This window comes from Neolamprologus multifasciatus, chromosome 7 (genome assembly GCF_963576455.1).
Source record: "Neolamprologus multifasciatus chromosome 7, fNeoMul1.2, whole genome shotgun sequence".
Lineage (NCBI taxonomy): Eukaryota > Metazoa > Chordata > Actinopteri > Cichliformes > Cichlidae > Neolamprologus > Neolamprologus multifasciatus.
In genome coordinates, this window is record NC_140445.1 from 45,603,526 (window position 1) to 45,616,476 (window position 12,951).

The window sequence follows — 12,951 nt, forward strand, 5'->3', positions numbered from 1 at the left end:
AGGCAACGTCCAAATAAAAACTTGAAAAAGCCACTCAGGAAGCCTGAAGAATTATTGTTCAAGAACAATTAAAGAAAAAATATATAATAGAAAGGTCTCTTGGAAGCAAAATATAAAGAAATTAGGGTAGCTCAAGACATTTGCACAGTACTGTACCTAACTTGTGGGCAAAAAAATTGAAACAATAGAATCAGTAAGCAAGTTTGTGTAATCTACCTTCAAACAAATTTCACACAAAGACCACAATTTTGACACATACGTTCCAAAAACATTTAATTTGCTTTAAGAAAGAAGGATTACAGTACACACTGATCCATTCAGGCAAGAGGTCACCAATTAGGAATAAATAACTGGCCATGTTAATACAAACTATGCTTCCTTTCTTTGTACAGCTGCTAAAAGAACGAATGAAGCCACTAATAATCATAACATGACGGTGTCTTGTGGATCTCTAAAAAACTTTTTAGAAACATTTATCTTAATTTCTTTATTAAACATTAACAACAACTTTAGATTCATAGTTAGGCAAGTAGAGAAGAAAGCAGCTAATCTCATGCTCACGATTCCTGTTCCCTTTTTTGTGAAGACGTGTTAAGGTAAAGTTGTCCTTTCAGTATCTGATTTGTGTCGTTTTGCCAAAGCATTCCCTCAACTAAATGTCACAAAACCCGACTTGTTCTGGACTTCACTGGCAGCTATTACCATCCAGTGACTCATGGCATTGTTACACCAGTATTAGGCACTAGGAGCGAGTGTGGCATTGCTGCCCAAAGGTGAAACAGCCTCAGGTCCAGACTCCAGAAGTAACTCAGTTCCTGACTTGTGGTTTTGAACCACCTGAAGGAAGCACAGAACAGACTACCAATCAGTGTCTTCAAACAATCATAATCTTCAACCCGAGCAAGTACAAAAGCATGTTCTGAAGCTTATTATACAAATTCCCCTTTTAAGGTGTGCTGTGTGAAAACAGTCAAGTAATACCATGAGTGAAAGACCTAGTATTGTGCATTTAGTGGCATTCCACTGTCACAAAAAAGGTTGCACTCCCACACTTAGACCTGCTGTGGAAGAACTACTGATATAGCTTTATAGAATATAGATTTTTCTTTAATAAGGACATCACATTGTTAATAAAATATATCCTGTAATAAGGCCATGTTGAGCGTGAGCACAAACAAAGGCACCTTGATGAAAGTGTGGTTTGATTTACTGTCCTTTTCATTACTTTTGGCACATTTTTGGGGAATATTAAGGTCATGGTTGATTTCCTGGAGCTCTGCTCTAACCCAGAGGTATCTGCTACAAAGCAGGAAACCCTGATGCCTCCTATTTGTCTATATAGAAAATAAACAAGGAAAATGTCAAAACGAGCCCCTTTTCTATTACTTAAAAAATAAATGTGTCAGCCTATATATACTCTTCTGAAAGTAAGCCGTTTTGGTCCTCTAATATCAAAATGTACAAAACGTTACAGCTCTTTGTTACACTTTAGGAAAACTGAGACAAAAGGAGGAGATTGTTTGTCACAAAAACAATCTTGATTAGCTGTAGAGGGAAGAAAAAAAAGAAATGGTGAAGAATGAAGACCAGGCTCCCCCGTTTGAAGATTTGTGAATTAGCCCAAACGATCGCCGCTGAAGGAGTTTTTCACACATTCATGTCATATGGGAATAACCTCCGCGGCAACATAATTACATGCAACCTCATGGTAAAATTCAGCAGAATGTTGTTGCTCGTGGTATATGTTTGTCAGCAATGAGAACATAAGTATTCTTCTTATGAAATCTTAATACTAATTACAACATGATTCATGTGGAAGAAATTGTTAATTTGGTTTAATAGATTTGAAAGTAAAATATTGCTGATTATTACTGAACGATCGGAATGGTAGGAAATTCATCCATAAAAGAAAAGAAGGAAAAGAAAGAGTAGTGCTGAAGTGAACTGAAAGCTGAGGTGACCACCATTTTCAAGTAAGCATCTGCTGCATTTCCCATATGATTTGAATGCAGCGCTGTTTTTTGTTTGTATTTTGCTTGAAGAGACAGAGTCAGAACTGTTGCTTGGGCAGAGGGAGGTGGGCAGGGGTTAGAAGTAGGGAACGGCCGTTAGTTTGTACCACTTGACCGTCTCGTTGCTGAGGTCAAAGTCTTTGAGCCTGAGCGTAATGCCACCCAGGAAGTAGTTCTCACGTAGCGACTCAGCACTGAGCACGCTCAGCTGCAGCTCCCGAAGGCCCAGAGTTTCTTTGCTGTAGCCACTGTACACCAGCTGTGGAAGAAGAGAATGGAAAAGTTAGCAAAGTGAGTGTCTTTAGGCAGCTGACCATGAAGTTCTTGGATTTCAGTACCTCAGTAGAACATTTTCATATCAAAAATAAATCAGTAAATATCAAAATAGTCTAACATTTTTATGATCATGGTTCTTAATAACAATGCCATACTAGATAATAAATATAGCTTATAGTATTTCCTAACCATCTCATTGAAGGTAGGATTCCTGGTTTTCCTTGAGATTTTTGTCTTGCGTTTGGAAGTCTTGTGTGGATCTGGAAGCAGGTAAGTCTTCACATACGGGTTGGGATCTGTTCCATCTTCAGAAACCTGACAGGAAAGAGACGGATTAATTGTATGACAACAGAGAGAAATAGAAAAAGAATGAAATGACATGAACTGATCAAAACAGTATTTTAAAATATATATTTAATTCTTGAAGCCTACCAGGTCTCTGATGTGCATGACCATAATGAATAGAGTACTATTCCTGTAGGAGATTGACAGCTTCACTTCTCCTTCCACCCGACCAGAAGTGGGACTCAGTGGAGGCTCTGCAACAGTCACACGCCACACATAACTCTCATGAATCTGGATGCATGCAAATGCATTTTGAATTTTTATTCAATGAACCATTCAATATTTTTGCCTACAAACTCAACAGAGTGACTTGACAAACTGGTAAATTACTTGTCGATATTTATAAATAGTACATGGCTTAATGATAGCACAGTAATGAAAACAAAAGCACAAACAGTGTCAAGAAAATGACAAACAGTAAATGGAAATGAAAAGTGATGGTATTTACCAGGTGCTTTGGCCATGGCATCCACACCTTCTGTCTTGTCATCCCGCGCAATTGGATGAAAGAATGTGTAGATCAGGTCACACTAGAAGAAGACCAGAAAGACTGAAAATCTATTCCGGATTACTATCATTCCAGTATACGGAGTGTGTTTGTTTGTGTATGCGTATACCTGGGTAACCTCTGTGGAGCTTCTCATCAGGTTGTGGACATAGTTATTGAGCTCCAGCTTCCTCTTGGCTGCTACTTCTTTAATTTGGCTTCGGCCAAGCACCATTTTGCTGGGGAAACTAGAGAAAAAGAAAAGCAAGGTATGATTAGCTGATCTACTTTACAGAATCTGATGTAACACTTAGACCGGCAGTCACAACACTGATTACAAAAACAAAACAATTCATTATTAGGCTTACAGCAGGATGGCATTTTGGGAGTGTTAGCGAAGATTGCATCATCTCCAAAACATGATAATTAACTGGCCAGTTCACTATCTTACAGGTTTTAATTAGATTGATGACATTGTTGGATGATAAGGGAGTGAGCGGGTGGTGACAAAACTACCTTGGCAGCTTCCAGAGAGGGAAGAGGATAGTTAGTTTATTGTGGAGCTCTTGAAACTCGTCAAAAGTGCGGAAGACAAACTGTGGCTCATTATGACCTTCCCTCAGGAGTCTCACCACATAGATCTGCACAGAGAGGAGAAACAGCCAGTTTACAGTTTGGACAAAATCCAGTATGAGACGAAAAAGGAAAATAGAAAACAAAATGAGACTTCACTGGTACTCACATAGTGCTTGTCTGGGTTATATCTCTTCTGAAAGGAGAAGATGGAGGCGTGGACGATGCGTCCCTCTTGTTTCAGAGTATATGTCTTCGGGGAGAAAGAGAGGATTGGCTCGTCATTGGCCGGCAGACCAGAGAATCGTAGCTGGGCAAGGTTGTGGATGAAGAAGTTGAACTTGGTGGCCACACTTCCTAGACTGGACTCTATGAGCCTGGGACAGTTAGAAAATAAGGGGAGGAAATCGGCATTAGATTTGGTGAAAATGAAACTAAATATTTAACATGCCAAAGACACTATTTTTAAACTATGCTCCCTTGACCTTTGGCTATGTGAAGAAATAAACATTCAAAGCACATTTCCAGTTTCAATTCCGTCTGACTGGCCTTTCAAAAAACAAGCATGCCTTGTTCTGGTTGTACTTTTGTTGTGTTGTTGCATAGTGAGATAGCAGCTATTCCTGTTTTGCTCCTAACCATGTACTGCCACCTGGTGGACTTTTAGTATCTGACATCTTAAACCGTACACAAAAGTCTATCTGGCTACAAAACCTGCCACGTAGACTGGAATGAATCAGAGAAAAGTATTAAAGTTGAACAAAAATGTGCTAAAAACAAACAAACAAGCAAACAATAAACATGTCAAAATGTTTTTAGTTTTGTTTTTTGGACTGGAGGACAGAGATGTTAATACATTTACCTGGTAAAGAAGATGGTGGCTTCAGCATCTGTGTTGTGCGGCTGCAGTGCATCAAACACATACTTTAAATCTTGAGAGCCGGTCAGCTCTGGGAGACCTGATGACATCATCTACAACAGACAGAGAGACACATGCCTGATATTTGAGGTGAATACCACTTGGTGACTTTTTTTGAGTTATCTGAAGTAGTTTTCTGCATGTTGGCCTACTTATTACTCAGAACTTTCTAACTCTGCTGTGTGTTCAGTTTGGAATATGTGCTTACTGGTGCTGCTTAATTGCACCGACAGGTGTGTCTACTATTTTGTTTGTCCAATGCATAATCAGCGAGGTCAGGCAAAGAATCAGTATAATTCAGTTCAGTGACACCAAGACTGTCTCCTTTAGAAATGCAATAAACAGAGGTCTTTTCACTTAAGCAGAGCCTCTAAGTTTATAGCACACAAATTTCTAGGACAGAGAGGCGTTGATTTATTATGAATGTTCTTGGTTTGCATATCTTGTTATTTTGGCTCTTGCAGGTGTAAAAGAAAACAAGGTGACAAAAAGGAGGCCAATACCAGTAATAGGGCCAGATGAAGATGTTAAATGACACAGTCAGCAGTACAAAAGTACAAGAACAAAACTCGTTTTACCATCTATGTGTGTATGAACAGCTAGAGTGCTATGTACTATGCACATGTGTGTATGTACTCGGGTTTGTTTTTTTGTTTTTTTTTTCTCTCTCACCAGTGACAACAAGTTAAGGAAAAGCCCGGAGTTCTTGCGGATGAGGTTGTAGGCTTGGCAACACAGGTCCACAAACAGCTGGAAGCGGCTGGTGGGCCGCTCGCCTCCGTTAATGACGTACGCCATGTCAGAGGTCAGAACAAACGGAGCTCGGTCTCTGATGGGAAAAAAGGGTGGAGACAAGATTTGACATCAGCTTCTCATAAAAGAGCAAAAAGTTTTTCCTCTCTTGTTTAAACCGCTGGGAAAACATGGCCTAAATTGACATCCTCCCTCACGTAAAACACTAAAAAAGGAGTATGTATGAATTAGTAAATAAATAAATGAATGAATGAATGAATGTATAAACATTTCAGCAAGAAAATGTTCCAAGGCCAAAAATAGAAGAGTGTAGTTGTAACAGAGCCAACCTGGACACTGTGTGAAAATCACAGTTAAGAATCAGGTCATGACTGAAAACACACATTAATCTTACTGTGCTCAGTCATTATCCTCTGCTCCTGAAATACAGTCCCCCACAAAGGAATTGTGGGGCCATTGAGCACAGGGATGTACTCTAATACTTTACTATGCACAAAGTCTTCAGTGGGGTAGGTATATAATCTTTCGGGATTTGTTTGTTTTTTCACCTCATCTGGGGTGCTTGACATACCTTTCATCCATAAAAGTGAAGATCACACTTTTTAAATTGTTTGTGACAACTTAACACATTGGTTCTAAAGGCACTCAAAACAAACAACAACCAAAAAACACCTGTGTGCTGTGGGAGTCCCCTGGGAACTACGAGGGTTTTAAATCAATCATATCACTACGGCACACCTTCCAAACTTGATAGCGCGACAAAGCAGACTTTATCTGACAAGCAATTTCACACTTGCATCCATGATACATGTGAGATTTGATCATCACCTCTTGAAGCTGCCAAACATCTGGGCATGGCCCAGGAATTTGCCAAAGTCGATGTGAAACATGTGACCAGTGGAGCGCAGCATGATATTATCATTATGGCGATCACAGATGCCAAGCACGTAGGTTGCAACACAGCATCCAGCACAAGAGTAGATGAAGTTCTCCGAAGCCTAAAGGAGAGGAGAAAAAGGTATTTTAAGCATGGCTAAATAAAGCGAGTACTGCAATGAAATTTAGAAAAAAAAAAAAAAAAAGGTTGCATGTTTGGATTAAGGATTCACATTTATAAGGGTCAAAGGTCAAACAGACTAACAAGTGCTTTAAATTTCATGAGAATATGTATCACCTTCTCATACTCATCCTCAGCGGGGTTGTACTTGCGAAGCCATTCTGCCAGTGGTTTGTCCTTAAAAGATCCTGTCACGCCGTACTCCACCTGGATCTTTCTGAGGGTGTCAGAAGAAGGCACCAACTCTACCATACCTACACAACAGCAAATCTTATATTAACACTGCACTGGCCATATAGTATATTTAACTGTAAATGTGGTAATTGATTTACTCAACAAATTAGCTACATGGCAGGAATGCTTTCTATTAATGCTAGGAGCAATTTCAGATTAAACAGACAAAAAGGTGTACGAGTATTTTTAGTACACATGTGTGCTTGGTTTGTAAATGGATATTTAAAGCCGACTGACGGGAGTGTGTCTTTATGTGCTTGGCTGTTACCTTTGTCCTTGCCAGTGGAGATGCATTTGAAATTTACAATGCGGAGGTCTAGACCCTCCTGCAGCCAGATTCGGTCCATGATGCGAATCATCTGCAGAGCCAGCATGTCCTGCCTCAGGTCTTCTCCGACCTGATGCATGCAGGTAGATCAAGAGAGAGCTAGTTTATACACACATAGGAAATCTTTTCTACTCTGTGCAATAAGTCTTTACAAAATTTGTGAATCAGAGAATCCTTAGCACTACATCTTTTTAGTTCAGTATAGTATTTATTTAAATACCTTGCACTGTTTCTTACAGTAAGCACACTATACACAAGAGTAATTACATATTATTTTCACCCATTTTTATTTTACTGAGGCACTTTAATTATCAAGTCATTTGTTTTGTTATTCTTTTTCTGTTGAGATATTTAATTTTATTAAAATACATTATTTATGGAAATATTTGTTTTTTTTATTAAGCCACTTCATTTTGCATTTGTTGTTTGAGTAAACTGTATCTATCAATTACTGGTTGGTTTAAACTTCAGCCACCAGGGGGTGCAGTGTTCAGATCAAGACTATGTAAACAGTTACAACATGTTTGTGTGCGACTGTGGGCTCCACTCATAAAACATGCAAACATGCATGAAAGATACACGCGAACCTGTTCTCAGGTGTTGTTTGACTTACTGATCAGTGTACTCATTTTCAGCATTTTACATTGGGCGTGTGTGATTGTGTGTCTGCGTATACACTACCTTGAACATAACATTGATCTCTTCTCCCAAAGGGTCGGCGTTGACCAATGCCAGTTTGAGGGGAACAGCGTTGGAGTTGAAGAAGGAACAGGCCTACACACAAACAGCAATATCCTCTGCATTACATCACACTGTTATGTTGTCGTCGAGACACATCCCAAAGTGATTTAGTGATTTCTCTACGGTTTTGATTTATTCGAGGATGTTTTTAAACCTGCATGTTACTCAGAAAAGACAGCCTGTGAACATTTATCATTTTCTGAAATGTTATCATCCAGTAACTTAAGCAGGATAAACAAAGTAATGACTTTGAATAATGTAAAGACAATTATATATTTATTTTTTTTAAATTGCAAAAAATTATGCCTGCATAAGTCATACGAGCTATATAAAAGGTACAGCAAGGTTTTGATTAAGGCTCACAGGATGGGGGCTCACACTGGCAGCTGTCATTTTTGTCCTGGTTTGTAGTTGAAACCATTAGAGAAGTAGCTGTAACATTTCTTAATACAAGTTACATTTACCAGTGCTAGAAAGCTTTATTGTGCAGTGGTTGGTGGAAGAGAGCGGCTACAATTAGTCCGGTTCTGGACATCTTCATCAAATCATAATGTGTACAGTACATTTTGTCCTTTTTGCATTCAAGAGGACAGAAAATGTTAACAAAGACCAAACTTTGAGAGCCATGGATGTAAAACTTAATATAAATGTATATTTAATTGCAAATTAACTTATAGCTGGCTCTGTGAAAGCTAAAATGTGCAGACGGAGGCAGGCAGCATGAGTCACCAAATGTAATCCTTTGTGTCTCATCTCTCACAATTCCCATTGTGCCAAGCAGTGATCCTCCTCTTACTTAGAAGAGTACAGCCCTTACAGAAGTATAAATACATCATTTAGGGGATCTCATTAACCATGATAACCATCTCTGTAATATTTGGGAATATTTGTTCACATGCTTTATATTTTGTTGAAGTTGTAACTTAAGAAGCTCATTTCCTCAATTGTTTGAACTGAAACATTTACAGCCGCAAAATTCAGCTGAGGTTTTCTTCTATTCCTGCTCTTTGTTTAGTTCCATTAAACAATTATTTTATTTATTCTCTACACTTGATAATTTTGTCATCAGATATAGTCAGTATAGTGTAAAAGGTCTGCTGAGCTGGATACAATTTTAAACAACACATAGTTAATGCATAGAGCGCAATCCTTTTTCAGTTAATGCTTTCAGATAATTATTTAACTGTGTTTGTGTGTGTTACCTTAATGTTTAGCTCCTTTGCCACCAGACTGGGGCTGAGGGGCAGTCGGCAGCTGTTCCTCTGAAAGAAGTTCTGAATGTTTTCAAGGCCCTCCTGGAGTGCAACCTAACAAACGCAAACATGCAGATAGGTAAATACACACGTTTAGAAAGGACATTCTACATGGCCTTTAACACACGCACGAACACGCATGTGCACATGCTAACCTGTCGTGTAGATCCACCAGCCTGTCGGACCCTCTCAGCAACGGCTCCCAGCAGAGTGACCAAGTGAGTCTGCTTCTCCAGCTCTGCCCTCAGCTTGGCTCCGCACAGACACAGCAGGGCACCCAGCACCCGCTCATAGCGCTGTCCCCAGGTGGAATCTTGCACAGCATCCTTTAGCAGCCTGCAACCATTGTAGATATGGTGATGACCACTTTTTAAAATACATTTTCTTCACATCTATCACATGATTTCTCATATACATGTTCTTAAAGCTTTTAGGATTGTAATTTTTATTTATTTTTTTGCTGTACACTTACCAATAGAGGTAGTGTGCTATGTTTATGTTGCCTTGTGCTCTGGATAGCAAGAACATGACGAGGGCGTTTTTTAGGTGACACTCAAACTTTATTGCCTGGTGGGCATATGAGGAAACAAAAAACAGACTTTGAATTTTAACTGAAGGAATTGTGAGTGAGCACATGAAAAGGAATTTTAATAAAGAGGGAATAAATAGATTTAAAGTGGATGTAAAGCACATATTTTAGTGCAGACCTTTGTACATATAGCTATACCTGTACAAGCTGTGGCAGGTAGTCAGCCAACTGATCATCGCTGCTCTTCTCAATCCAACTAACAGCCACGCTTCTCACCTCAGTATCTGCAAACCTACACAAACATACATTACAATGAGAGATGGGAGACAATGCACACATTCTATCCTCTTTTATATAAGTAAGGAATTTCTGTATTTGTGAAAATCTGTGTGTGCCTAAGTACTGAGCTCACGCCGTACTTTGAGTCAAGTAGCTCCAGCGCTGTTACGGGGGGCAGGGTGGGCCAGTGGTGCAGCAGGGAGTGAATATGAGCCATGCTGGCCCAGTCCCAGCTGGGCGCACTGGCCAGTACCTTGGGGAGGCTGCTGGGGTGGTCCCTCCGACAGTGGAGCCTATGGTCCCACAGCAGCTGGTGGTCTGCTCGCTTCAGCCTGGGGACAAAGGAGGGGGGGGGGGGGAGAGAGAGAGAGAGAGAGAATATGTCTAAATGCTGTTTACATAAAATTAAAAGAAAGACTTCAACTCAAAAGTTTTTGAGTTACACACGTGTTTAAAAAGATTTTGTCCTGACATCTCAAAACTCAGAAATCTCAAAATTATTAAAAAGACTCAAAAGTGATATTTAAAACAGAGACTGGGCACTTTCAGCAGAATCCTACATAATGCAAAGCAGGCAATAAAATCTCTATAGTTGCAATGCATGTTTAAACAGGAAACTGAACACAAATAGGAAGGACTTCGTCTTTTTATGGTTACATATCTGTTGCATGTTTCACTAAGGTCGACTGCTAGTCCCTGAAAGACAACTAAATCACCTTTTGATGCTCTGCTTTAAACCCAAATCCTGGAGATTACTCCCCCCCCCGACCCCTCAAATAACAAACTCCAACTTGTACCTGACCCCGACCTTCCAGTAGTAATAACAATTAAACTGCCTGCTTCAGGGAGTAAAGGAGAGTTGCACACACAAAAAAGACAGCTCCCGCTACATCAGCACTGATGTGGCTCCACAAGCCCTGTGTCCACAGAGGCTACAGAAATGAATGGACAGGACAGCAAACAGGCGGTGAGAGAGAGCTCTGCGTTAAAGTGCCAGTTGAGTCTCGTGGATGTTGGCAGCGTGGAGAGGAGATTTGGCCGGCAGCAGGCATAAGAGAGCATTTAACTGGGCCCGTAGCAGCTGGATGAACACAGACGCGCTGGAGCAGACAACTGAGAGGCATGTACTGGGAACTGTGGCTGGCAAAGTCAGCAGCATCTTTTTAAAATCCCTTCTTAAATCTATTAAGTCTAATGGATTTTGGGTGGCCTGAAAGAAAGCCAAAAAGCTGCCTGCTTAATGGGAGACTTAACTAGAAATACTCTTTCTGTGCATATCTTTTTAAACTCTCATAACCCCAAGCACTGTAAGTCTAGTACAAGCCAAACTGGCATCAAAAGGGCAACGATTAGAATTTGAAAGCGTATACATTAAATTTGATGAGGTGAATTCTATTACAAAGACTGCCTTACACATTCTATTTATAAGCTTTAGAGTCATTTATCCATTTGCATGAAAAGAAAAGAAAAAAACAAGGAAAAATTAATAAAAAGAATATTGGGTTTTGTTGGATTTTGGACATATGAAGACAAAATAATTACAAAAATTGAGAGGTTATTAAATGCAGCAGTTGCTTCGAGCCTCTTGAATAACATCTGTTACGTGCATCAGGTTGAGTAACTCCAAGACTAGCTCTCTAGTGGTTTTAACTGATATCAGTGCTTTTATTTGACACCGCAAAATGCTGATACATTAACTGTTAAATACTTCTGAATTCTGCATTACAATCTTTCCCTTATACTTTAGAAAAACACAGGGAATAATCTCCTACCCAAAATTGGAAGCTCGGCTGCAAATTTTCTCCAGTTTTCGTCGGAGGTCAGGATCCAGCTCCTCCAGTGTGTGGGGCTCAGGGCTGGGGGCTTCTTTGGGTCCAACATACAAAACATCCACTGGTGAGTTGGGGAAGTTCACCTGAAGGTAACAAAAAACACCAGAGCAGGGCTCAGTTTATTAATAGGACTAAATTTTTAATCTGGAAGAAATTTTGAATCAAGGTATACAGCAACCTCACATATTTCTGCAGGGGAACTTGCACACTGGTATCTACTTGTCTTTTAAAGATATTCTCAACAATCAAAAGCTGAAGATGTCTGCAATCACCAGGAAAGCTACAAAGTGTCTGTTGATGTTTAGGGGTCCAATACTTTAGGCAGTCATTGCCGGCAACAGATCTTCTACTAAACGTGACGATCCTGTTTGACTTAAAATGTGTCCAGTTGGTTGTAAACAACTACAGATGTACCATGTGTTAATTCAACACACTGTTCTTTGTATTTGATGTAAAATGACTTAGTTCAGCATCATGAACAGCAGTGCTAATACCAATCATATGCAATCATGTTTCCAAAGAACATTTGTGACTGTGCGTAAAAGATAAAATAAATAAGATGTAATGATTTGCACTACAAAGAAAATACATCAAAAATGGAAACTTAAAAAAATAATTAAAAAAAAAAAAAAGATAGTTGGGAAGAAGTCTGCACTAATGTTGTTGCCAACCTGCAGTACGATTCTTTCTGTTGGTACCCTCTTGCGGCTGCCTGCAGAGCTGGCAGCAGCGGCCGCTCCCTGGGCAGACGTCCACAGACACAACAGTCGGGTGCCCCTTGCAAGCACTCTGCAAAAACAGTCGGCAATAAACAACAAGAGCAAGCAATCCTAAGAAGAATGGCAAGAATATAAAGTTTTATGATCCTTTAATGTTAACTTCTGGCTTGCTAATTTTTTAAATATTTTTCGTTTTAGAGATTCAAAAAAGTAAACGTTCCTTTACTTTCATCGATTTCTTTTAGTGATTAAAATAACATGTAATAATACAGAACATGTGATAACTAATATGAACATACTAGGTAAAATAAGTGAAAAACATTAAAACATAGGTACAGCCATTACCGGCTGCTCTTCTTTCCTCACCGTCTGAAATCAAAGAGTGGCATTGAGACCTTGCCCAGCAGCTCTGGGGCTTTCCTTTGCTTGTTTGAGTCTGGGGAGCCACTGGCATTCTGATTCAGCACCCCAAACAGAGCCAGGCTCAGTATGGACTCCAGTGGGAGCACAGCTACTGCTATGGGGAAATTGATCCTTGGACAGACAAAAGCAGTGTCAGCAGCATGGACAGACAATACAAATATTACATTATTGTTTGAAAAAACAGAGAAAGA

General features: G+C 39.7%; 1 protein-coding gene across 2 annotated transcripts in view; it reads right to left on the minus strand.

The window, feature by feature from the left end:
• Positions 1 to 246: 246 nt before the first annotated feature.
• pik3c2a (phosphatidylinositol-4-phosphate 3-kinase, catalytic subunit type 2 alpha) overlaps positions 247 to 12,951 on the minus strand; it is a 43,043-nt gene continuing 30,338 nt past the window's right edge. For both annotated transcript variants that reach the window (XM_085166734.1, XM_085166735.1), the window contains exons 13-33: positions 12,704 to 12,871; positions 12,290 to 12,407; positions 11,559 to 11,701; positions 9,927 to 10,118; positions 9,706 to 9,799; positions 9,451 to 9,545; positions 9,134 to 9,314; positions 8,928 to 9,032; positions 7,666 to 7,758; positions 6,925 to 7,054; positions 6,540 to 6,676; positions 6,194 to 6,363; positions 5,285 to 5,441; positions 4,556 to 4,665; positions 3,863 to 4,070; positions 3,637 to 3,761; positions 3,251 to 3,368; positions 3,082 to 3,163; positions 2,721 to 2,827; positions 2,478 to 2,603; positions 247 to 2,271 (exon numbers count right to left, since the gene is read on the minus strand). In XM_085166734.1, the coding sequence (XP_085022860.1) occupies positions 2,089 to 2,271; positions 2,478 to 2,603; positions 2,721 to 2,827; positions 3,082 to 3,163; positions 3,251 to 3,368; positions 3,637 to 3,761; positions 3,863 to 4,070; positions 4,556 to 4,665; positions 5,285 to 5,441; positions 6,194 to 6,363; positions 6,540 to 6,676; positions 6,925 to 7,054; positions 7,666 to 7,758; positions 8,928 to 9,032; positions 9,134 to 9,314; positions 9,451 to 9,545; positions 9,706 to 9,799; positions 9,927 to 10,118; positions 11,559 to 11,701; positions 12,290 to 12,407; positions 12,704 to 12,871 (2,842 nt within the window). In that variant the 3' untranslated portion in view covers positions 247 to 2,088. The remainder of the gene's footprint in view (positions 2,272 to 2,477; positions 2,604 to 2,720; positions 2,828 to 3,081; positions 3,164 to 3,250; positions 3,369 to 3,636; positions 3,762 to 3,862; positions 4,071 to 4,555; positions 4,666 to 5,284; positions 5,442 to 6,193; positions 6,364 to 6,539; positions 6,677 to 6,924; positions 7,055 to 7,665; positions 7,759 to 8,927; positions 9,033 to 9,133; positions 9,315 to 9,450; positions 9,546 to 9,705; positions 9,800 to 9,926; positions 10,119 to 11,558; positions 11,702 to 12,289; positions 12,408 to 12,703; positions 12,872 to 12,951) is intronic.